This window comes from Carcharhinus amblyrhynchos, chromosome 3 (assembly GCF_965287045.1).
Source record: "Carcharhinus amblyrhynchos chromosome 3, sCarAmb.v2.hapA, whole genome shotgun sequence".
NCBI classification, from domain to species: domain Eukaryota; kingdom Metazoa; phylum Chordata; class Chondrichthyes; order Carcharhiniformes; family Carcharhinidae; genus Carcharhinus; species Carcharhinus amblyrhynchos.
The window spans coordinates 113,920,957-113,947,408 of record NC_137326.1 but is presented as its reverse complement, the minus strand read 5'-3'; the positions used below and the strand labels follow the sequence as shown (position 1 = coordinate 113,947,408).

At 40.8% G+C, this 26,452-nt stretch overlaps 1 protein-coding gene across 2 annotated transcripts in view; it reads right to left on the bottom strand.

Annotated features, from left to right (window-relative positions):
- Nucleotides 1-4,336: 4,336 nt before the first annotated feature.
- capn10 (calpain 10) overlaps nucleotides 4,337-26,452 on the bottom strand; it is a 35,361-nt gene continuing 13,245 nt past the window's right edge. For both annotated transcript variants that reach the window (XM_080185759.1, XM_080185760.1), the window contains 7 exons: nucleotides 23,424-23,590; nucleotides 21,315-21,610; nucleotides 20,415-20,617; nucleotides 19,717-19,969; nucleotides 16,905-17,101; nucleotides 12,744-12,789; nucleotides 4,337-5,456 (listed from right to left, as the gene is read on the bottom strand). In XM_080185759.1, the coding sequence (XP_080041885.1) occupies nucleotides 5,427-5,456; nucleotides 12,744-12,789; nucleotides 16,905-17,101; nucleotides 19,717-19,969; nucleotides 20,415-20,617; nucleotides 21,315-21,610; nucleotides 23,424-23,590 (1,192 nt within the window). In that variant the 3' untranslated portion in view covers nucleotides 4,337-5,426. The remainder of the gene's footprint in view (nucleotides 5,457-12,743; nucleotides 12,790-16,904; nucleotides 17,102-19,716; nucleotides 19,970-20,414; nucleotides 20,618-21,314; nucleotides 21,611-23,423; nucleotides 23,591-26,452) is intronic.

Here is a 26,452-nt window from a genome sequence, read left to right as displayed (position 1 = left end):
AGCAATCTTCTTCTTGAACTGGTGCAGTTCATATGGTGTGAGTATACCCACAGTGCTGTTAATAAGAGAGTTACAGGATTTTGATCTAACCACTGTAAAGGAACTGTGATATAGTTCCGGCCAGGATGGTTTGTGGCTTGGAGAGGAACCTGTGGGTGGTGGTGTTCACATGTACCTGCTGCTTTTGTCCTTCTTGGTAGTGGAGGTCACAAGTTTGAAAGGTTCTGTCAATGAGTCTATATGATTTTCTGCTGTGCACCTTGTGGATGATGCATATTGCTGCCGCTGTACATCGTTGGTGGAGTAGATGTTGAAGGTGGCGGATGGGGTGCCAATTCAACAGGTTGCTTCGTCCTGAAGCTTCTTGAGTGTTGTTGGAGCTGCACATGTCTAGGCGCGGGGAGAATATGCCATCACACACCTGGCTTGTACCTTGTAGATAGGGTGGGCAGGCTTTGGAGAGTTTGGAGATAAGTTAGTCTCTGCAAAATTCCCAACCTCTGACCTGCTCCTGTAGCCTTAGTATTTAGATGGCTGGACCCGCTCAGTTTCTAGTCAATGGTAAGCTCCAAGTGTTGAAAGTGGGGGATTTAGATTTGGTAATGCCATTGAACATCAAGGCAAGATGGTTGGAGTTTCTCTTGTTGGAGATAGTCATTGTCTAGCACTTGTAGAATCCCTATAGTGCACTAAGAGGCCATTCGGCCCATCAAATCTGTACTATCTCTGACAGAGTATCTTCCCCCATTACTCTATTCCCGTAACCCCAAATATTTACCTTGGCTAATGTATCTAACCTACACATCCTGCGACACTAAGGGACAAGCCATCTAACCTGCACATCTTTGGACAAAGAAGGAAACCACACAGACACAGAGAACGTGCAAACTCCGTGCAGTCACCCAAGGCCAGATTGAACCCGGGTCCTTGGGGCTGAGAGGCCGCAATCCTAACCACTGTGTTGCCTTGAGTGACTCAGAACATTGTTTCTCAAACTTCTTACTTAAATCATTAATACCATTAGCCAATTGATTCACTTTTGCTTTCGTGCTTTTACCTTCAGCACTCGACACAAGTGGGTGTGCTGAAGGTAATCACTTCATTTTCCCAAATGCCTTTGTACTCCCTCTGTATCCTAGTTTCCCCAGTTAAATATATCTGATGTCAATCCAGAAATATTTTAAACTTCTCTTGATCCTTTTACAATAGTGATAGGCCTTTGAACTATTGCAGCTTTAGCCTGGATAGTATGTCTTCCCATATCCCAAGCTCTCTCCACGGTCTTCAATTACAAACTATTGGGCTGTACTGCTAATTTTGTTGGCATGGCAGATTGAAGCCAGGTAAGCGGACTGCAGGATCAGTGATGAGGTTTTTAGTTGGAGCATGTTGATTCTGCTCCTAAGCCACAGGGTCTCCACTGCTATTGCTTGGCACAGTGCTGTTAGCCATACAGGCTGGCATGATGGGAGGCAAGTAGCAAGTGGATTGGTAAGGTCCTTGTATAGGCTTGAGTTGATGTAAACCATCTTCGGGAACTTTCATGTTGCAATCTTCTTCCTTACCTGAAGGGGTGGGATGTAGCTCAGAACTGGGAACCAGGGAATTGAGTTGATTGGAGGATACCCAAGATGATATGCATTGTTGTGTTGAGTATAAGACTGGTGTGAGATGAGTTGTACCATATTGGTGCACAGCATTCTTCAGTCAAGTACAACTGAGGTCCTTAAGGTTTGAACATCTGCAACCCATGAAGAGTCAGCACTTTTGTTCAGGAAGTTATTTTGCATTTGTTCTTTGTTGCTGTCTTGCTCAGATTTTTTTTGTATATCAGCGTTCAGACAAGGGTAACATCAAGATAAGTGGGATTTTGTTTGTGATTCACTCTCTTGCCATTCAAGGAGATGTTAAGTTCCTCCTTGGTGCTGGAATTGTGGAGGTGGAATATAGTTGAAACAGTTCTGTTGCTGCTGGGCTGAAGGTGCCACGTCTTGCAGTAGTTGGCCAGTTTTGCAACTACATTGCTTAGTGCTGCCTCCAGTTTAGAAAATGTCTGAGCCTGAAAGGCACGATGTGGAGATGCCGGCGTTGGACTGGGGTAAACACAGTAAGAAGTCTGACAACACCAGAGTTGAGTCCAACCAATTTATTTGATAGTAAACTCTATCAAATAAATTTACTATCAAATAAATTGGTTGACCTGAAAGGCACAGCAGATATCATCAGCATAGATGAACATCCAAGACAGGGCTGGAGGCACAATGTTGATACAGACATTGAAAAGGGTAAGGACAAGAACAGATCCCTGGGCAAGCCCTTTGGACAATTTTTTCCAGGTGTTTGTCTCATCACCCTTATATACTTTCAACTGTCTATCTTGGAGTAATAACGCGAAAGCATCAGGACTCTTGAGATTTTGACAAAAAGATCAGTGTGCCAGGTCTCATCATATGTTACAGAGAGATTGAGAAAGGCGCCCTTTTTGAAGTTAATTTCAAAACCAGTTTCAATGAGGGTGATAAGCTTGCTGTATGGGGAAACAGCAGAGTGGTATCATTACCACAGTTTGTTCCAGTTCTCTCCCAGTGGCTTTGCATAGGTTTTTTCTTTGAACGACAAGTAACAGAAGGCCAATGTGTTGGCCTGTGCTGCAATTTGGAAAGCTATGCAAGACTGAGTGGCACGGTGGTTAGCACTGCTGCCTCACTGCACCAGAGACCTGGGTTCAATTCCCAGCTTGGGTAACTGTGTGGAGTTTGTGCATTCTCCCCGTGTCTGCGTGAGTTTCCTCTGGTTTCCTCCCACGCTCCAAAGTTGTGTGCAGGTTTAGGTTGATTAAGGGGCAATTTATCATGGCCAGTATCAGGGGATTAGCACAGTAAATATGTGGTGTTATGGGGACAGGACCTGGGTGGGTTTGTTGTCAGTGCAGGCTGAACGGCCTCCTTGTAGGGATTCTATGTTTTTTTTGTTTAATCAGGATTCTAGAGAATTCAAATAAATTAGTGAGTGCAAATACTGCAATAGTTGACAAAGAAAAGAATCACTGTGGAAAAAAAACTAAAACAATTTGGCATAGTTAAAACTACTTTTTCTATTGAAAATACACATTATTATTCATTTAAAGTCAGAAGGTACAACCAAAATATGAGGCCATGAAAAACTGTCTGGGATACAGACATTATTCCCCTGCAAGAAAGTAGTTTAAAAAAAATGTATGAAGTAAAAAGGAATCAAATATTCAGTCACTTCTAAGTTTAAAATCTCTAGTCTCCACTACTTGTAAGTTAACGGCAATATGTTTTGTTGATGGAATGAGAGAAATGCAGTCATTTTGCAAATTTCAACATGGTAAGTGCAAACATTGAAAGTACAAGTACGCAATACAGAATGGATTTTGGTCATAATATTCTCTCATTTGCTCAGGTTCTGATGTGAATGGATTTGTAAATTAGTTGAGTAGATGTAGTATTCACAAGAGAAAGAAATGTGGTCTAGAAGGTTGTTTAATAAATATGATCTAATATAAAATGACAATTACACAAGAAATCTAGACCAATGCATTACAATAACTTAAGGTTTCTTGCTGAATAAAGAAAGACATTCAAATTTGTGCATAAGAATTAATACAACTTTCTCCAATAAAAATTCACTGAAATGTGTTATGTTTTGTGTGTGTAATATGTATCCATTCATAACATCCTCTAAGGGGAAACCCTGAATTAAGAATAAGGAAAAATATTATTAATTATAGAAATGTGCTGGACTATGCCTCTATCAGTGTGTTTATCATTAATTAGGATGACCAGATAAAATTGTTCCATTTGAAAGTTCTAACGTGTACAAATTTGTACCTTTTATTACAAGGAGACAATATTTTTTGCGACGTCATTTCTACAAAATTTTAAGTAATTTTATGATGATTCCAGGGCTTCTGTGCTCTCTGGCCAACAATTTCCTTCCTGTTCACTTTAATAAATCAATTGTTTTGGCTTGACAAGTGCACAAAGGTTAAACTTAAGCCAACAGTTAGTTATTGTAAGAGTATTCTGGCCAGCATTTTGAAGCATACACTGGTTATTAATAGGCAATTTTTAATTGAAATTTCCAAGTTTCCAGTGCTTAAGTTCATTTGTTAGTGTCACAAGTAGGCTTACATTAACACTGCAATGAAGTTACTGTGAAAACCTCCGAGTAGCCATACTCCAGCACCTGTTCCGGTACACTGAAGGAAAATTTAGTATGACCAATGCACCCAACCAGTATGTCTTTCAGACTGTGGGAAGAAACCAGACCACCCTGAGGAAATCCATGCAGACACTGGGAGAATGCGCAGACAGTGACCCAAGTCTGGAATCAAACCCGGATCCCTCATGCTGTGAAGCAGCAGTGCTAACCACTGTGCCACCATGCCACCCCTTGTTCTGACATGGTTATTATTCTAGTGTACTATCTTACTTCACAATAATTTAAAGTACACGATAAATCTAGCTCAAAGATTAGCTCATAAAAGCAGCAACACTGTATCAAAGTTGGAACTTTGAAGCAATACCACTGTAGGTAATGCAAATATCCACATCAAACCTGTACTAATGCAAACCATTTTTTAATTAGATTTATACTAGATTAGGTTGTATTTGCAAGTATTGTGTCTGCACCAGTACAGCTGACATATTATTCAGATATAGAATATTGGGCCTCCTGCACAATAGTACAAAGAACAAGCCCAAATATTCTCACTGTATGTTCAGTCCCGAATTAAAAACATCACACTGAATATTCTGTTGTTGATTTGTGTCTAACTGCAAGGCAGGATTTAGTCACTGAGAAAAAAACCCAAAGCTGCTCATACACTGAAAGGGACTGTACTCTTTTGGTTAATATTCCACCTTATTGCAGTGCGACGTCAAACAAATTAGAAGAAAACAATGACATCAGTGAACAGCAGCCTAAGTTCCAGTTTTGTTTTTAAAATGATGGAAAAATCCAGCCCATAGGAGGTCACAACATAAGCAGAACAGAATCAGACCTTTAAAATTCAGTGAACTGTCTAATACGGTGTGTGCTGAAAGTACAAACTGAATTTAAATGTCATTCTCATTTGCCTTCAATAACATCAAAGCAGCAGGAGACTGATCGGCTCTTTGTCCGTTACTGTGTGCAGAGCTGCTGACTCTTTGAAGTAGCGTCCAGTTCTGAGGCAGCTTTTGTTCTTGCTGCGGAGCATCAAGCACATCGCCAGTCTGCTTAAAGCAGAGTTGCTTATTTACAATGACGAGCCCTGTCACATTTTATTAGTGCCAAGAGGGTCGGGCTTTGTGAAGTGCAAATTGTACACAGCGAAGGCCTCCAGATTTTGACTCTCTTCTGATTACATTTTCTTATTGTTTCCAGGGTGGCGTTTGAAGGGTTTTATCTCGATGTTTCTACCTTTGCATCACCGAGGTGTAGGAAACCTGAAGAGAAACGAGACAGAAAATTATTGTTACTTATAAACTTAAAAGGTATTGTCTGTGTGCAATTTGTAATCATCAGTAATATTACTGGTTGCTATGGGTTCAGAAAATATTTCCTTCAGAGACACTAAACAGGTATGGGAGCAGTAATTCACATGGAGAACATAAATTCTCATCTTTATCTCCTGAAAAACTGAAACTAATCCAACCTTCTATTACAGCGCCATTTCATTTCACCCCCTGAAAGTGCAAATAATTGAAAGGAAATGTGCAAAAATGCATCACATCATTACAGAATCCATATTAATACTGCTAACAAAAACAAAAGCATTATGAAAAGTATTTTAACACAGGCACAACTCCTTCCCCTAACAATATAAACAATAGGTTTTCCCAGGGAAAGAAATGTTCCTGTCAAAGTCACTCTATCAGTACAATGCATTTTTGCACTGCCCGCACCTCTGCCACCCTCACATGCAATTTTCATTCCCGGTTTGAGAGATTAACAGTTTTACTTTGAACAACACGTCTCTTTCGCTCATCAGTTTTGTATCAAATTTTGAACCGTTGGAAGGAGATGGAATGGATTTTCAACAAGAAGTGAATAGGTATTGGTTGAAGCTTTGTACACGTAGACCAGAAAGGCAGAAAGTAGACGGCTGCAAGAACCAACAGAGGTAAAAGTGAAATAACAAGAGCCTGGAATTTGTGGTTGTAATAACAGCTAAAATATCAGCATTTACCATTATAACTGCGCAAAACTGACAGCAGCTCCTGATATTTGCACATGCACAGTTAAATACATAAATTCAGCAGTTGCAGTCAGTGGTACTCCGCATCTCGACAGGACTTGCTAATGCAATCTTTGCAGGTGCATTTCAGCACTAAGTCAATGATTTGATGTGAACTTCAACTTTTTATGCACTATTCTCAGTTAAGACCACTGAAAAAGTGATGCCTTGCTGAAAGATGTAACTTATGCCAAATCACAATTACTCTTGCCCTGGAAAACTCATGATCACAATCTGGAGTGTCATTCCCTCCATTCCATGATAACAAAATTCCACAGATTTTTAATTTTAAGATTTCTTATGATATTTCAATTTCAGTCTCAATTGGATCTATATTCCTCAATCTTTATTTCAGCCGTGAAATAATCAAAAAGTGAAGAGATGGACAATAAATACTGGCCTAGCCAGTGATGTCAGCATTGGATCTTTGGCAGCACGATGGCACAGTGGTTAGCACTGCTGCCTCACAGTGCCAGGGACCCAGGTTCAATTTCAGCCTCAGGTAACTGTCTTTGTGGAGTCTGCATATTCTCCCCGTGCCTGCATGGGTTTCCTCCGGGTGCTCTGGTTTTCCTCCGACACTCCAAAGATGTGCAAATTAAGTGGATTGGCCATGCTAAATTGGCCCTTAGCGTCAGGGGGATTAGCAGTGTAAATACATGGGGTTACGGGGATGAGGGCTGGGCAGATTGTTGTCAGTGCAGACTTGATGGGTCAAATGGCCTCCTTTTGCATTGTAGGGATCTTATTCTACTCTGCGAAGGAATAAAATAATAGAACAAAATAGTGCTCTTAACTTCCTGGTTTACTATCTTTGAGAATTCTTCTAACTGAAGTCATTAAGGACTCTGTGCAGTTACTGTTCCTGGACAACAGAATCCCCAGTAGATGGCATCAGAATGAAAGTGGCATCATAACAGCAAATCAATGCGACAGAATTGTGGGCAGCTTTCTTCAAGGACAGTAGCGAGCAACACCTCTTCACGCCCAGCTGCAAAATCCTGAACAAGGTTTTTTGCCATTTTATTGCCTGCCTGGTTGCGATATTGACTGATCTCATGACCCACTTCACTTAATCTTTCCAAAGAATTGCTAAACACAACTAAAATTAAAATGGAAAATACTTTCCTTGCTTCTAAAACCATTGCAATTTTTAATTCCATCAACCTGCATCAGTTGGACATGTAGCTGATTCACAGTGGGTAGCCATCTGCAAATCTCAATTTTATACAGGGTTCTGAAAACTGAAAATAATAAAGGCAAAGTTTTTATTCATTGTTCATGGTGCTGTTTTGTACTATTCAGTACAAATTATTAAGGGTTCCTCAATCATTCAAACAATTTAATTGACAGTGATTCCACAGTATACAAATGAGCTCCTCAGTTATAGCCACAATTGGTTAACTGCAAGCCTGCTGTTATTCACTTTGCAAACTTGTTCGTCAACATTTTACCGAGCTACAGGAGATATTTTTAGCTGGTAACGAATTTCTTGACAACCCCAGGCTGTTTTGCACAATATGACTTAATTTAGCAGTGTTAATTTGACTGACATTAGGGCTACTATAAACATACTGTAATGTTTATCAGTATTTCTGCTTCACTGCATTCAATCCAAATGCCCAAGTGATAGATCAGAAAAAATTTAAAAAAAAGATTTTGACCTGAAACTCCCGAGATGGAGAGCTGTGAATGACAACCTAATTCACTGATGCACCTTGGGATTCCAAGGACGTGCTATTTATGAGGGAAATTTAAACCTCCAATTGCTGGTTTTACCCAACTTGGATTGCTGCACAATTCACTCTCACAGTGGGACTAGGCCTCATCCGTAGAGACTTATGCTATTCATGCTTACCCAGATTTTTACACAGATTTATTTACAGCCTAGTAAGTTTAAAACTCGAAGTAAATCAGCTGGAGTGTCAAAGCACACCAGCCCATCAGGGCAATGCCCGCCAGGTAATGTTCAACACTCCCAGCAACGTTCAGCCCTTTGCTCATCTCGCCTTCTGGAATTCCTGGTTCCTGTCGAGTCAATATTGGGAAAGTCAGCGTTGTCAGGGAGTGTGTGCAGGGAAGGAGAAGAAGCCTTGTTTGGAGTGAAGGTAAGCTGGATAGTGAGGGGGGTGGAGTGAGCATCTTTGGGGATGAGTGTGTGAGGATAGAGGATGAGCATTGTCGGGGGTGAACACTGTCAGGCGGTTGAACATTGTTACTGGGGGGAGATGTGCGGTATTGAGGGTGACAACTCAATTTTAAAATAGTATCAGTCAACGCACTGAAGACAGACCCCTTCAGCTCACAACTAAAAAGGGGGCATGACACTGGCCATTCAGCCTCCCAACTCTGCTCATTGCTGGAGCCAAGACTAGAAAGGTGCCAAGAATTCAGTTTAAATCGTAATCCGTGGTGGGTGCACCCACTCTGTCGCAGAACAGAAGATCAGGGCCAATTTGTCTTGTAGATAAAAGCAGATTGTAAACAGAATTTTGGTCAAAACTTAACTAATAGGACAGCTTTTGTACAGAATTGTAACAAGTGAGTTGTACATTGCAAGTTCATGTTTGTTTCTTTCATAATTAGATTATTTTAACCAGGGCTTATGTTATGCTTTGGCTATAGTTTTAACACAACAAAAGCAAGTGAAGTATCAATCAATCAACTTTGTCTACGTTGGGACTAGTTGTTAACAAGCCCCGCTCCGGAACGGTATTCAATGTTAAAAAGATCTTTTAAAGCAAGGCAGAAGTTTGAATGAGAACAGGTGAAGCTCCACAACAGTGGTGTTAGTCAAAGTTAGAATTTTATAGGTAACTCTGCCCGTACTTTCCTTACTCCTCCCAAAGACGTGCTGGGGAATCTCTCTCAGATGTTCCGAGGTAAGAGTTTTATTCAGTCTTGCATTAACAGCTATTCTGAAAGAGTTGAAAGAAACCACTTCTCACTTTGGTGTAACTATCTTAAAGACCCAGACCGGTCCCCGCATCTGCATCCACACCCCCCCAGCCCCCATCCAAGCCTGCCCCACTGATCACCGCCCTCCCCATAGTATTCCCCACCCCTGATCCGCACATGATTCCCCTACCAACAACCTAACCCAAACCCCACTTTACCTGGCTGGAACATTTTCAATGGGACCTTGAAGTTCGACCTGAATTATGGCACTTTGTGCTTTAGAAAAAAGGGGGCATGTCCTCCTTTGCTTCTTTTGTATTCTTTGACGCTGGACCCAGGGTTGTGGTGCCTGACTCTCACCCAGCCTGAGTGAGGAAGAATTTTAGTGCAGGTAAGTGGGTACAGAGTGGCAATCCGAGGACTGAAGTGGTGTCGGAAAGCAATATCCAGTTGGTAATTTAAGGAGCAAAGGGAGGTAAATAAGGCAAAACAGTTCAGGAAAGATATCCTAGACTGTGACGTCAAAATGGAAAACTGCTCTGCAGTTCAAAATGGAATGGAGAAAGGAAGAAATGCAAAGCAGCTCAAAGTCAGAGTGGTGTAGGGAAGTATTAGGAACAAGAAATCAATGTTATTAAGATAGGGAGATCTGAAATGAAGACAACAGAAATGCTAATTGCAGTGATCATTTTAGCTGGTTGTGATGAGTTGCCCAAATGTCCAAACTTCATAAACTTTCAGGAGACATGCACTTGTGATAGTGAAGTGCACACAAATGGATGGAGTCTTATGACAATCTAGCTAATGCAACTAATTTCAAACTCTCCATGGCTTCACCTGGGTCTATCTCTGTAGCACCTTCAGACCTACCAGCCCCGGGGATCTCTCTGTTCCTCCGTTTTTGGCCTCTTGCCCATCCAATTCTTTTTTTGATCCACCTCTGACAATCTTTTAGGCTGCCTAGGCCCTAAGCTCTAGAATTCCCTGACCAAACCTGTCTGCCTCTCCGTCCCCCTTTATGGTGTTCCTCATAATCTCTGCCTTTGGACAAACCTTTGGTCAGCTGTGCTACTATCTCCTTACATAGCTTGGTGTTCAGATTTGTTTGATGTTCGCTCCTGTGAAGCAGGATAAGTGCAAATTGTTGTTGCTGGTTGTGAAATAGAAATTGGCTCACACCAGTGCTGGAGCTTCAGCGAAAATGCAACTGGGATAGAACCTCAGACACAATCTGAAGAGAATATTGCAAGTAAAACACATGCCCCAATTACAGATTGCAAGAGCAACATATTCCCTATGAACAAAATGGAAACAGTTCTTTGCTGTTTTTTGACAAAATTCAAAGCTTAGTGATGCTCCAAATCTTGAACTACACTGAGCCCTTCTGGTGGAAGCTGATTACTACCAGCAAAGGCAAACACACAGACTTGTGTAAAGTGGCACCAAAATCTTTGTTAGATTTCAGTTGTCAAACCAATCACCCAGTTCAAATCATAGGTGTGGAGATTTTCATTTTATAACTATCATTCTTCAATTTTACATAATGAAATTGAAATCTAGCTTCATTACTTGGTACAGAAAAGAAATATTGAACAATATTTCTGTGTTTACTTTGAACTATGTTGTGGAGATGCTAGTGTTGGATTGGGGTGGGCACAATAAGAAGTCTCACAACACCAGGTTCAAGTCCAACAGGTTTATTTGGAATCATGAGCTTTCAGAGCACTGCTCCTTCATCAGCTGAGTGGTATTTCATCAGATAAATGAGTACCACTCACCTGATGAAGGGGCAGCATGCTGAAAGCTCATGATTCCAAATAAACCTATTGGACTTTAACCTGGTGTTGTGAGACTTCTTACTCTGAACTAAACCACATTGTGGAGGGAAGAAGCATCAAAGGCTAATAACTTGATCAACAGTTTATTAAAGTAACTGGAACTGAAAATGAAGCCTTTAATAAGTGATCTGCATTACTTGCAATTGCTGTGGAGTCTGTCTGATATTGTTTCTCTGGAGTATTGAAGGATAACAGGAGTTCATGCTATTGAAAGTTTTGATTTATCACTTGGCTTCACTGCACTGGGTCAGACTGCTTGTGTGGGACCAACACATTCCGAAGTACATGTTTTCTGTTAGTGGGCATAAGTAAATAACCGCAGATCTACATTCCAGACATTTCCTTAACCATTGCTGAGCCACTGATGATCTATCTTGTGCGACCACAATTTTACTGCCAGGATTGCCAGTGAGGAAATGCACCAACCAGAGGAAGACTGTTGGAAGAAAATCAGGCCAAAGATTAGCCTGCTAACATCCATAATGTGAGCGGGGCAACCTTTACTCTTCCCTTCGAAACATTACTTCAGGAATTGATTTTTGTTCCAGTTCCAAAAGTAATATTGGACTGAGTAAGAAAGATTTTTTTGTTTAAAATGTAAGTATGCAATAGGTAGATTAGGTTAAAAGAGTTAAATTATAATAGAAACCTAGAAGGAGATTTAGAATAAAGTAGAATGCAAAAGAAAAAGGAAAGCTGGCAGGGTAATATTGCAAGACTATTAATCCAGAAACTCAGCTAATGTTCTGGGGATCTGGGTTCGAATCCCACCACAGCAGGTGGTGGAATTTGAATTCAATAAAAAATATCTGGAATTAAGAATCTACTGACGACTATTGTTGATTGTCGGAAAAACCCACCTGGTTCACTACTGTCCTTTAGGGAAGGAAATCTGCCATCCTTACCTGGCCCAGCCTACATGTGACTTCAGAGCCAATGTCGCTGACTCTCAACTGCCCTCACGCAACCAGGGATGGGCAATAAATGCTGGCCAGCCAGTAACGCCCATGTCCCATAAATGAATTTAAAAAAATAGAAATAAGGACCATGGGTTCCATGGAGTCTAGTACATAATCTGGGAAGAAAGGAAATGGAGGCAATTTTAAAGGAGCTGGAAAACTGGGGAACACTCAGAAATACAAGGTCTTCATCCCAGAAAGCTCCAATGCCAATTCACCACTAGTGTCCAAGGCAGACAGAATTTCTCTTCATTTCAAAGGCGGCCAAAAAGGACGTGGGACCAACGTTTAGGCATCTCCCACTGGAAATCCTGTAGCTTTATTTCTGCAGGATATTCAACAATCGGGATGCTGGAAAGAACCAGCAACTCATTTCCCACCTGGATGGCCAAGCCTGTGCATTGATCTGGGCACACAGGAAAACTGCCAGAATGGGGTTAGTTACGAGCAGCTCAGTCCTGACAAGCTGTAAAGCGCCACATCTTCTTTCCACTTCCTCTGGTATAGGTACACAAGTTGTGCCTAGTTAGTGCCGGCCAAAAACATCTGAAACAAATCGTTCCACGTTGACCCCAAATACTCTGGCAGGGTTACGTGCAAAGGTTGGTGGCAAAGGACAGGTCTGAGAAATGTTGACCCTAAAACAGTTTAATACTACTCAATCAAATCTACTGGAGACAGTAGAAATTATCCAATATCCACTTGTACCTAATGGTTTATAGGATACAGTTTTCTATAAATTAATTTAGAACTATTACCCTAAATATCTGTCTATTTCAGACAGATTAAAAAAATCATTACCTCATTGATTGTTTGTCCTAAGTTCTCCCGACACTGGAATGGCTTCCTAAATAGAACAATAAACATTATTTAGCATGGAATCTGTTCTTTAATATATCATACCGATATATATCAATAACATCAGTACTGATTTTAAAATAACCCATGTACAGAGTATTTTGGGATTAAACACTTTGCCCACTTTAACTCTCCATGGGTTATGTGTAAAACAGGCTTGGTACTTTGAAACTTGTTCATAATATTGTAAATAATGTTACGAAAATAACAATCATCAATAAGAAGAAACTGACTTAGTGGATTGTTGCTCCTTTTTCCTCTATGAGTCCATTTTGTTGTCTACAAAAGCAAAACACTGTGGCTGCCAGAAATCTGAAATAAAACCAGGAAATGCTGGAAATATTCAGCAGGTCTGGCAGCATCTGCAGAGAGAAAAACAGAGTTAACGTTTCAGGTCAAGGACCTTTCTTCAGAATCTCTTTATAACTGGCCCAATTTGGATGAATGCCTTTTCTCAATTAAAGGCATTACATGTTGAAATGTTTTCAAGTGTTTTCACCTTTTCAAGCACAAGATGAAATCCATGACTGAGGAACTAGATTGAAATGCTTTTCCCCCCCTGGGTGCAAAGCTGGCATTTCACTTCTGGGGCCTTCTTCATAATAAGACAAGAGCAGAAGGCTTTTGGACCTTTGAGTTTGCTCCACCTTTCAATATGATCAAGGCTGATTGGACTGTGGTCTTAACTCCACTTTGCTGCCTGCTCCCCAAACTCAAACGCTTGAGTTTTCTGTAGATCAAAAGTCTATTTAACTCAGCCTCGATTATATTCAATGACCCAGGCTCTTTCTCGGAGAGAGAATTCCAAAGACCCCAAGAGAAGTAATTCCTCCTCATTGCCATCTTAAATGGGAGATCCTTTATTTTGAAACTGTGCCTAGTCTTTCTAGATTCCTCCCTCAAGAGGAAATATCTCTCAGCATCTGTCCTGTCAATCCCCCCTCATTAAAATATGTAAGATTCTAAGACTACCTTTCATTCTCCAAAACTCCAACGAGTACAGGCCCAGCTTGCTCCATATTTTCTCATAACACAACCCCATCATCTCAGGAATCAAACCAATGAACATTCTTTGAAGTACTTCCAATGCAAGGAAACCCCTCCTTAAATATGGAGACCAAAATCATAAGCAGTAGTCTAGACATGGACTCATCAATATCCTGTACTGTTGCAGCAAGACTTCCCTACTTTTATATTCCAACCCCTTTGCAATAAAGGTCAACATTTCATCACTTGCTTAACCAGGATGCTAACATTTTGATTCATGTGCAAGGATATCTGATCCCTCTGTATTGCAACATTATTCAGTCTCTCTCCATTTAAATAATATTGTTTTTCTTTTCTTCCCATCTAAGTGGACAAGCTCACATTTTCCCACATAAAATTGCATCTGCCAAACTTTTGTCCTCTTACTTCAATTATATTTAACCCTTTGCTGACTCTTTGTCTCCTGCTCACAATTAGCTTTCCCACCTATCTTTGTATCATCAGCAGATTTGACTACAATACACTCTGTCCCTTCATCCAAGTCATTAATGTAGAATGTAAATAGTTGAGGCCCCAGCACTGATTCCTGTGGCATTCCTGTAAATACAGGTTGCCTATCTGAAAATGGGTGGCACAGTAGTTAGCACTGCTGCTTCACAAAGCCAGGGATTTGGGTTCAATTCCCAGTTTGTGTCACTGTCTGTGTGGAGTTTGCAAGTTCTCCTTGTGGCTGTGTGGATTTCCTCCAGATGCTCTGGTTTCCTCCCATTATCAGAAAGACATACTGGTCGGGTGCACTGACCGCAACAAGTGCTGGAGTGTGGCGACTATGAAATTCCCTTAGTCGCCACACAGAGTTAACTTCATTGCACGTTAATGTAAGCCTTACTTATGATTAATAAATCAACTTTACTTTAAATGATCCATTTATCCCAACTCATAGGTATCCATCCTTCTATCCATGCAATTACCCCAATCCTAACCTGCTTCTCACATCTTCAAAAGAGCTCAAATTAATTTATGAAACATAACTTTTCTTTCATGAAATTACGTTGGTTCTGCCTCATGTATTACAATTTTCTGAATGTTCCACTACTGTTTTCACAATAGGGAATGCCAACGTTTTCCCAAACGATAGACGTTATGCTAACTGGCCGATAGCTTTCTGCTTTCTATCTCCTTCCTTTCTCGAAAAGAGGTGTTACATTGTGGTTTTCCAATCAGCAGGAACCTTTCCAGAATTATGCACCATCTCTGCAGCCACTTTTTTTAAGCACCTAAGATCCAGACCATAAGGTCCAGAAGGCATTTCAACCTTCAGTTCCTTTAGTGATAAGAACAAAGAACAAAGAAAATTACAGCATAGGAACAGGCCCTTCGGCCCGCCAAGCCTGCACCAACCATGCTGCCTGACTGAACTAAAACCCCCTACCCTTCCCAGGACCATATTCCTCTATTCCCATCATATTCATGTACTTGTCGAGACACCCCTTAAAAGTCACTACCCTATCCACTTCCACTATTTCACCCAGCAACATGTTCCAGGCACCCACCACTCTGTGTAAAAAATCTGCCTCATACATCTCCTTTATACCTTGCCCCTCGCACTTTAAACCTATACAACTTAGTAACTGACTCTTCCACCCTGGGAAAAAGTTTTCCACTCTGTCCATGCCCCTCATAATCTTGTAGACTTCTATCAGGTTGCCTCTCAACCTCCATAAGAACATAAGAAATAGGAGCAGGAGTAGGCCATCTAGCCCTTCCAGCCTGCCCTGCCATTCCAGTGAGAACAAACCAAGTTTTTCCAACCTCTCCTCGTAGCTAATGCCCTCCATGCCAGGCCAAATCCTGGTAAATCTTTTCTGCACCCTCTCCAAAGCCTCCACATTCTTCTGATAATGTGGCGACCAGAATTGAACACTATATTCCAAGTGTGGCCTAACTAAGGTTCTATAAAACTGCTACATGATTTGCCAATTTTAAACTCAATGCCCTGGCTGCTGAAGGCAAGCATGCCGTATGCCTTCTCGACTACCTTCTCCACCTGCGTCGCCACTTTCAATGATCTGTGTACCTGTACATCCATATCACTCTGTCTATCAATACTCTTAAGAGTTCTGCCATTTACTGTATATTTCCTATCTGTATTAAATCTCCCCAAATGCATTACCTCACATTTGTCTGGATTAAACTCCATCTGCCATCTCTTCGCCCAAGTCTCCAATTCATCTATATCATGCTACATCCTCTGATTGTCCTCATCACTATCTGCAAATCCACCAACTTTTGTGTCATCTGCAAACTTACTCAAAAGCTTGTCAAAGTATTGTATATAAACTCATGCTCAAGGCTACGTTTGCCAAATTTATTTGTTGAAGCTATAAAAAGATTAAAATCATCCACTATTATTGCTGCACCTTTCTTTTCAGCGTGTCATTTCTCGATTTATGCTTTGTCCTACAACATAGCGACTGTTTGGGGGTTGATAAACTACTCTCTCCTGTAACTTCTGTTATTTGCTACTTTTCATCCCCACACAAACTTACTCTACATGTTGATCTTGTGAGCTAGGACTATTTCACACTACTGTACTGATCTCACTCTTTATTCACAAAGTTAGTCAACCTTCTTTTCTTCCTATCCTTCTGAAATGTCAAATACCCTTGAACATGTTCTTCAAATTTTAGCTCAGATAGGCAAGGATAGTATTGCTCCTGATGCCTAGTAGGATCCCAAAACAAATTGCTTGGATCTTCCTAATCTACTCTCAATTCACTAGAATGTAGAATACACCCAAATCCTAAGTGCTGAATATGTAAAAGGCCAAAGAAATGCAACTGTCACCACCTGAAATAGATCTGGTGTTGCTAAATTTTAATGGTACTTTTGTTATCACAATTTTTTTTTTAAAATGTGTATTGTAATTTAACATACAATTTATATTGGCGCAAGGAGTTTGGCCACAACTTGTAAGTCATTTCGCATAAAATAAAAAGTTACCAATGATATCTATTATATAAAATTCAGTGCTTGACAGAAAAAAAGTTACTGGTATCACAAGTCAAGGAAAAGAATTTGGATCCAATAAAAATCAATAAGTAATTTGTTTCCCACCTGTCAATTTTGATTTCTACTGTGACTGTAAAGTGTGCCTCACTGTTGGGCAGGTATGTAGAAGGAATGACCTCATAATTCCCAGTCGGTAGAGTGCAAAGCCGAGTCATTTCCTGTGTGTAGCGATGAGGCACACAAGTTACCACAGGCTCAAGAAGCTGAGGAGATGCTTGGTTCAAATTTTCACCACCGTGAACCTGTGTGAAATAAATAACACATCTGAAAGCTCTATGAATGGTTAAGTTCAGAAACTAGGAAGGCAATGGCTTCTCAATATAGGAACAATAAAAAGATTATGATGGGCATTACCAGTATATAATTCCACTTGGAAATAAATGAAATGTTTGTTAATTATGCAATGTAGTATTGCTGCTGCTTACTGCTTCTGCAGCTGCTGAATTTGAATGCATATGAAACAAAAATAGTTGGAACATTCGGTGTCAGACCATGATTGCCTAACACCACACAATGAAAAAAAAGCATAAAACCACCAATAGGGAAGTATATTATTATTTGTATACAGCACAATGCAGTTTGACTTAATTGCTTGTACCTTTGCCTCAGTTTTAGAAATAATGGGTTCAAACTCCTCCCTAGGACCTGAGAATATTTTTGAGGCTGAGAATTATGTCATAGTAATGATAAAATTGATCACTCATCAAATTGCTTCAGAAGCAAGTGCCACTGAGTGAGAAAGGCTGCTTTATTTGCAGGGCTCGGTAGAAAGGAACAAACTTGGAGGCTAACACAAGTATCATTGTTGCTTCCGTGATGATCAAGTGAGCAGATTGGAACCTGACAAGGGTCAATGTGATCTACAGAGATCTGGCAATGAACAGCTAATGTAGTTGTCCACCAGTTGGTATCATGTTTGGACTTCTCAGAGGGAGTTAAGATGGGGGTTCTTCCATGGGAACAACCAGGATGGAAAAAAAAAGTTCTACTGGAATTAATAAAGTTGAGGGCTGCATGGTGGCACAGTTGTTAGCTCTGCTGCCTCACAGTGCCAGGGACCTGGGTTCAATTCTGGCCTTGGGTGACTGTGCAGAGTCTGCACGTTCTCCCCATGATTGCATGGGTTTCCTCCGTGTTCTGGTTTCCTCTCACATTCCAAAGATGTGCAGGTTAGGTTGGTTGGCCATGCTAAATTGACTTTTAGTGTCAGGAAAATTAGCAGGGTGAGGTTACAGCCATAGGGCCTGGATAAATTGTTGTCAGTGCAGACTCGATGGGCTGAATGGCCTCCTTCTGCACTGTAGGGATTCTATGGATTCTATTTTGCATCCAAGTTGGAAGTGAAGGAGTGATTGGGCAGATAAGAGCTGCAGGGCAATGATTGGATTTAAAACTCTAATTCTCAGGTTCAAATCCTTTCATGGCGTCTCCCCTTCTTATCTCTGTAAACTCTCTGGCTTTCAGCTCTTAAGACAACTCAGTGGTCCTCCAAACTCTGGTTTGTTTTGCAACTCCCTCCTCCCACCTTTGCTAACCATGTTTTCAGCTGTCTAAGGCTTGGAATTCTCTCTCTCAAAACCTTTTGATCGCTCCGATCTTTAAAGACAACTGCTAAAGCCTTTTTTTTGGCCAAGCTGTTACTTATCCTTCCTAACATATCTCTCTACAGCTTAGCATCTTATTTTGTCTGTTTTTTTTTAATTAAACATTTTGGGAGATTTTTCTACATTAAGGTACTGCATGAATGTTCTTTATGGAGTTAGAAAACTAATTGCCAATGATAAGAACATAAAAACTCTCATCTTGTTCAAAGTAGGTGTTAGAAAATGCCAGAAGTTCATGTTAATTGGGCCAAAATGGATCAGAATAAGTACAATGTTCAATAAATATATACTTGCAGCTTTTACATTCAGACGTATAATAAAATCAGAGCACTGAGATTTATAAATAGGTATTGGTTATTCATTAAAAATTCATTGGCATTAAGCTGAATCCACTGTAAAGATACTTAACATTGTAAAGACAATCTGGCAATATTTTATAATATACTGCCACACTATAACTAAGCTCATAAGACAGCAATATAAATTCAAACTAATATCATTAACAATAATAAATTCAAATAATCAAACATGGTCTCAGAGGTTATTCGACCCTGAAGTTCCACACTGTTGTCTCTTTGTGACATTCCACAAACTTCATGTTTTCCAGATTTCTACTACCCAACTTACATTCTTCTTGTTAGAAAGGCTACCAGTTAGCACATCAAGTTGAGCAGTTTGTTCACTTCAAATTCAACAAAACCACTTTCAATACAGGTCAACCTTTTTTTAAAATTTATACATGGGACATGGGTGTCGCTGGCTGGCCGGCATTTATTGCCCATCCCTAGTTGCCCTTGTTCAGAGGACAACTGAGAGTCAACCACATTGCTGAGGCTCTGGAGTCGCATGCAGGCCAGACCAGGGAAGAACAGCAGATATCTTGCCCCTAAGAGACAGTGTCATAAAAACCCATCTGGATCACCAATCAACAATGGTTTCATGGTCATCATTAGACTTTAATTGCAGATTTTTATTGAATGCAAGTTGAATTCATACCTTGCCTATGCTGCTTACAATTAACAATGATTTCACAGTCATCAGTAAATCCTTAATTCCAGATTTTTTTTATTGAATTCAAATTCCACCATCTGCCGTGGCGAGATTCAAACCCAGGTCCCCAAAACAATAGCTGAGTTTCTGGATTAACAATCTACCATTAATACCACTAGGGTATTGTATCCCCTTTCAGTCCAGATCCCAGGGCTTAATTCAGACCAGTTAGATTTCCATTGCCATTCAACACATAGGATTACCTGATAAACATGGAATCCTATTGGTAGGAACTGTCCATCAATATTTTCCTGGCAGAGTGTGATTCTAACGTTCCCAACACCAGTATCGGAGAAGATTGAGAATGGCAAGTGTGGATTAGTGTTGTACGTTGGGAAGTTCCTGCTTCCACCAGCACTCTTTCCATTGATCCACGAATCTGTGAACTGCATTATCTCCCACTCCCCTTCTGAATTCTCCTCAAACTGAGTAAGTGAATGAGCTGCTTTCACTACACTGAAGGGAGAAGAACATTTAATGAAATACAGTTTTTAACGCCATCATGAAGATTGTTTCATCATGCTTGGTGTCAGAAATTATTAAGGCGGGGGAAATAACAGAGTAAAAACAAATCCTATATTTATCTGAGTTTTATTGAATTTCTTACACAGGACCATTCAAACATTCTCTTCTCCAGCATAATAGTGGAGTTTGTCATAAATAGTAAGGACTGATCAGAAGGCATCAGTTTCTCATTAATCATATTAAATGAAGTGGTTATGATGCTTGATTCGTTTTGTATTCTTCAGATCTAATGACAAAATCAATCCCGTAAATCTATTTCTCGTGGTAATCTGGATTCCTTATTTTTGTGTATTTACGTTTCCAAAATTTGCCCACAGTGCAAATAAAAATTTCTCTACTTCATTTATTCCACAAGCCTTGCTCTCTACATTCTTACCTCAACGAAATTTTCGATGTTGAGAAAGTACGTAGCAGAAAATGTCCATCTTCATCTTTCATGAATGTACTGGGGATGACAAGATAGTAGCCAGGTGTTAGATCACAATGTAGTTTCACTTCCCTGTCATACATATGGCACTCTGTTGAAATGGTTGGAGCTTTGGCAACAGTTCTCTGCAAATTAAATCGCTTCTTCTCCACCTAAAGTTTCAGAAACAAAAGATGATAAACGGTTGGTTGAAAGGCAAGAAATAAACCAAACTATCCATTCTCATACACTGCTCGTCTAAGGTCTCCCAGTTGGAGTGTATTTTAGTGTATTCTGGTTTTGGAAAGTAATGGAAGATGCTTCTGGTTTACGTTTCTATTCATGATAACATGTTTTACATGTGGGTGGCATGGTGGCACAGCGGTTAGCACTGCTGCCTCACAGCACCAAGGACTCCAGTTCAATTCCCGGCTTGGGTCACTGTCAGTGTGGAGTTTGCGTGTTCTTCCCCTGTCTGCATGGATTTCCTCCGGGTGCTCCGGTTTCCTCCCACACTCCAAAGGTGTGCGGGTTAGGTGAATTGGGATGCTAAATTGGCCCTCAGGGGCACTAGCTGGAGTAAATGCATGGAATGGGTCTGGGTGGGATTGTAGTCAGTGCGGACTCGATGGGCCGAATGGTCTCCTTCTGCACTGTAGGATTCTATGATTTCTATGTAAACTCTTCAATTTACACCACTACAAGTGTTAAGAGCCTTGATTTGGATATTCTCTCAGGTTCCAGTGGTGAAACACTGCCATCACAATGCAACAGGTAAAAATGAATGAATGACATAAAACCAATGTTTTTGATGTTTTTATACATTACACTTAATTCCTGCTTGTGCTGTTTGGTTTGAGCTACCAGTACCTTCCATACATGTAGTCCTATTGCTCGATAACGTTTCTGATGGAGGATATCAGCGGTGAGCCATTCTTGACTATTCTGACAATGCACCGCAGCGTTTTCTGACCAACAAGCTTTGCCACTTCTGCTGCTGGAATTGTCTCTTTTTTGTAAGACTGCGATAACTACTTCACCTGGATCCAGAATTCTCAGCCAGAATTTGGGGTTGCTGCAGAAACTGCTGTTGTTACGGCAACCACCTGCAGATTGACCTTTGACCCATCGTCCTGAGAGTTGAAGTGTTTGGCACAAACTTTTACCTGAACAAAGAAAGCAAAATTCTCACTGCAAACACTGTCACTGTAACAAATAAAGAGAGCCCTCTAGTGTTTTACCAGTCAAGTTCAGCCTAATATGGTGCATACTTTGTTTAGCATCAGCAACTGCTGCCCAAGTGCTACGGTGAACATTTACAAACTCCATGGTAGTAGCTACACAAATAGTACCTCACTGATCATCAAATGAGCATTGAAAATTTCAGAATATATGCACACACATCAAAGTCTGGTTTCCAGAAAAAAATAATACTTATACAGAAAAACAGTGGAACTCAAAGAAAGAATTTGCATTTTTGGCACAATGGTTAGCCTCACAGCACCAGGGACCCGGGTTCAATTCCTGGTTTGAATCACTGTCTGTACGGAGTCTGCATGTTCTCGTCGTGTCTGTGTGGGTTTCCTCTGGGTGCTCCGGTTTCTTCCCACAATCTGAAAGACGCGCTGGTTACGTTAATTGGTCATGCTAAATTCTCCCTCAATGTACCCAAACAGGTGCCCAAGCGTGGTGACTGGGGGATTTTCACAATAACTTCATTGGAGTGTTAATGTAGGCCTACTTGTGACACTAGTAAATACACTTTAAATATTACAATTTCAGTTTACGTTGTAATTTAACACTAAAAAAAATCACTTCCTTAGCATCTTGTAAATCATTTTATAACCAACGGGTTACTTCTGAAGTGCAGTCACTTATGTAAGAAATCACAAAGCTACCAGATCCTGCAGACAAGACCATCATCTATGACCAGCTGAAGTGCAAAACAGGACAATCCTCATCACACACTTCAAGCAGTATCTGGACTTCAGAATCTATCACTTAAATATCTTGGATCTGGCATCACTCCATTTTTATCTACAGAATTTCCTACCAGTTTTTTGCCATCCCCACAATTATTCAGCCTTCCCACCCACCATTCACATGCTCAAAATCTATTACGTTTCTAACTTAGCACAGTTCTGATGAAAGGTCACAGGTCTTTCTCTCTGCTTCCGCAGAGTCGCTGTGCAAGACTGATTGCCAAATTCCGCATACGTGAGGACGGCCTCAACTGGGATCTTGGGTTCATGTCACACATCTGTATCTGTAACCCCCACGACTTGCCTGGGCTTGCAAAATCTCACTAACTGTCCTGGTTGGAGACAATACACATCTCTTTGACCTGTGCTTAACACTCTCTCCACTCACATTGTCTTGTACCTTTATCTGTAAAGACTTGCGTTCCAACCATTATCTCGTAAATTGAATTTGTTTCTTTATATGCCCCGTTTGTGAACACAACTCCCAGTCACTTGATGAAGGAGCAGCGCTCCAAAAGCTAGTGGCTTTTGCTACCAAATAAACCTGTTGGACTTTAACCTGATGTTGTGAGACTTTTTACTGTGTTTACTCCAGTCCAACGCCGGCATCTCCACATCACGTCCATAGAGGCTACCAGACCTGCAGAGTATTGGCAGGGTTTTTCTGTTTTGACTTCAGAGTTCCAGTATCTGCGGTATTTTACTTTTATATTCTGCAGCCTTCACTGATTTTATCTACGATAGTCTTTTGGCTTCTTGAAATTTTAGTCTCACGTGAAGCTATTCACTTTAAAGCAGCTGCATCCCTCTGAACACTTGTTGCAATCCTATGAGTGCAGGAGCAATATAAGAATTCCCATGGCCCCTGCACTGTATGAATCCCTACTAGCCGCAGGTTCCCTGACAGGATAAGCCATGATCTGAGGCTAACATCAACTGCATTGAAGAATATTGTAAAGTCTGTAAAGCTGCCCAAGATTTAAATATCTGAACCTACCTGTTACAAGACTGAGGATGTGTCTCTCCATATTTATTGGATAACCCACCGTTACCTCATCAAAATCCCGAAAAAACTCATGTTCTTCCACCCAGAACTCCCCCTCCTCTGCCGTGGATTGCAGTAGTGTAGCAATGGCAGGATCCAATTTCTTCCAACCATCACCCCTGTGAAAGAAATCACTGGTCAAAAATTAGGATCAATTTATCAGCCAATCTCACATGATGTTAAGACCAATTGTAGACTGCAGGTCAAGCAAGAGGGGGACAAAAGGAGGGGGAAGCTGAGGGGGGAGTTAGGTAAGAGAAGGGGAAATAGGAAAGGGAAGAATAGACAGGAGGAGAATAAGGGATGAGGTGGGGAGGAACGAAGTTGGATGGGACAATTATTGCTTAATGGTTGCATAGTAAACCTGTTGCTTAGTTAGGGAGGTGACTTTGAGAAGTTTGACAGGTAAGAGTGGGAAGAAGGACACTGTGCTCACTGGGTGGGGTAATGTGATGCTGAAAGAAGAGTGACAGAGCTCTGGTTGTCAAGCTCAACTGTAATGGGGTAATATGGAACAGTGGTGGAAAGGATGATCCCTTCCTGGTTGTGGGTCTCTTGAGTAAGGAAGGGGTAGTTCAGGTAATCAAAATGGTGCTCAGTGGGGCAAGAGAAAGGCAATTTGGGCATAAGTTACTTAATGAGGAAGATGGATAATTACATATGAAATGAAAAATCATGCACTTTCCATTAAGATGATTGAGTATACTTAATTGCTAATGTTGATTACTCTTCATATCAGGCTGTCAATTTAGAGAAATGTCATTGATTTTATCTGATCTCAATAAAGCATTTGTCAAGTGGGCAAAACAGTTAGCAGGGAGGTGACATATTGGTCAAGACATCGCATCAAGATTCTCAAATACAAAACCAAGCCCTTATTTTGGGGTATGATGACAGAGGTTGAAAAATGTGATTTGTTTAATGTAATTAAATGTGATGAAGATATAGAAGAACTCTACCCTCAACATTAATCCATTGAAGTGCCTGCAAACAGGAACAATTATTGTGTAGACGTTAGGAAGATACAGATTAACGTCAGACAAACTCTAGGAAAAATCTCCATTCCTAGTTTCAGTTCAAACGTAAGAGAAGGCAAAACCAAAACTTTATCAGAGATAAAACAAAATGTTTAAGTTTATTTATTAGTGTCACAAGTAGACTTGCATTAATACTGCAATGAAGTTAGTGTGAAAATCCCCTAGTTGCCACACTCTGGTGCCTGTTAGGGTACACTGTGGGAGAATTTAGCATGGCCAATGCACTTAATCAGCACTTTGGGAGGAAACCGGAGCACCTGGAGGAAACCCATGCAGGCAGGGGAAGAATGTGCAGGCCATGCACAGACAGTGACCCAAGCCAGGAATCGAACCCGGGTCCCTGGCGCTGTGAGGCAGCAATGCTAACCGCTGTGCCACTGTGCTGCCTGCCAGAGATTCTGAATGTTTTCAAAAAAGTTCTTGCAAGAACATTGAGACTGGGTACAAACCCATTCAGCAGCCAAGTTATGTAATTATAGCATGACAATTTCATTTGGGAAAACACATTATCAGTGTGGACATAGGAACTTATGATGGGAAAATGCGATGAGAACAGTACACAGGAAGCCAACGCAAACAGGAAATGCTCACAATTCAAAGATTTTTAACAAGATACAGACAATTACACTTTTCATAGAAAGTTTGGGACTGAATATCTCTTGATATCAGGGTGCATGTGTCGGAAGGAAACAAGAAAAATTGCTCTCTGAATATATGAAGGAACAGGTGTAAAGGGATGTGTAAAGGTCCAAAACAGACATAGAATCATAGAATGGTTACAGCACAGGTCATTCAGCCAACTCAGTCCACACCAGCTCCCTGCAAGAGCAATTCAGCTCGTCCCATTCCCTGACCTTTCCCCTTAACACTACATTTTAAAAATGTTCATACCTGATAGAGGTTTATAAAATGTTGAGAGGAATAGATAGGGTGGATTCTCAGAGGCTATTTCCCCGGGTTGAAATGGTCGCTACGAGAGGACACAGATTTAAGGTGCAGGGAGGAAAGTACAGAAGTGATGTTAGGGGTAAGTTTTTCACTCGGAGGGTGGTGAGTGAGTGGAATCGGCTGCCGTCAGTGGTGGTGGAGGGGAACTCGCTGGGGTCTTTTAAAAGACTTCTGGATGAGTATATGGGGTTTTATGGGATTGGGGGTTATAGATAGGTGTTGATGTGATCGGCGCAACTCGTGGGCCGAAGGGCCTGTTTGTGCTGTAGTGTTCTATGTTCTATATCCAATTCACTTCTGAAAACTATAATCAAATCTGCCTCCAGCATTTACTAACCCACTCACTGTGTAAACGTTATTGCTCATGTCACTATTAGTTCTGCTAACAATGTGTCCTCTGTTGTTGGTTCCAACAAAGGGAAGTTTATTTCTACTTATCCTGTCAAGACTCCCAATTTGAATATTGCTCTCAACCTCCTCCTCTAAAGGAGAAAAAAAACCCAGCTTTTCCAATCTATCCTTGTTACTGAGGACCTCTATCCCTGGAACCATTGTAAATCTCTTTTGCCATCTCTTTGAAGCCTTCATATGCTTCTTCAAATGTGGATTCAGAACTGGGCAATACTCCAGTTGAGGTGGAACCTATGTTTTATAGCAGTAATCATAATTTCCTTGATTGTGTACTTTACACATCTCCATGGTCTTATTGGGGATAAGACAGAAAAATGGAGTTGATGGTTATCACAGCAGAGCTTATTGAATGACGGACCAGATTCAATGGGCCAAACTGCCTATTTCTACTCTTATGTCTTATTATGGTCTTTGTTACAAAGCCCAGAACCTTTCTATCACTTAGGCCAAAAAACAATGACTAATAATTTGACAGTAGCCTTTTTTACAAAGAACAAAGCACAGGAACGTGCATGTTGCCCCGACTCTTCTGGGGACCATATCCCTCTATTCCCGTCCTATTCATGTATCTGTCAAGACGCCCCT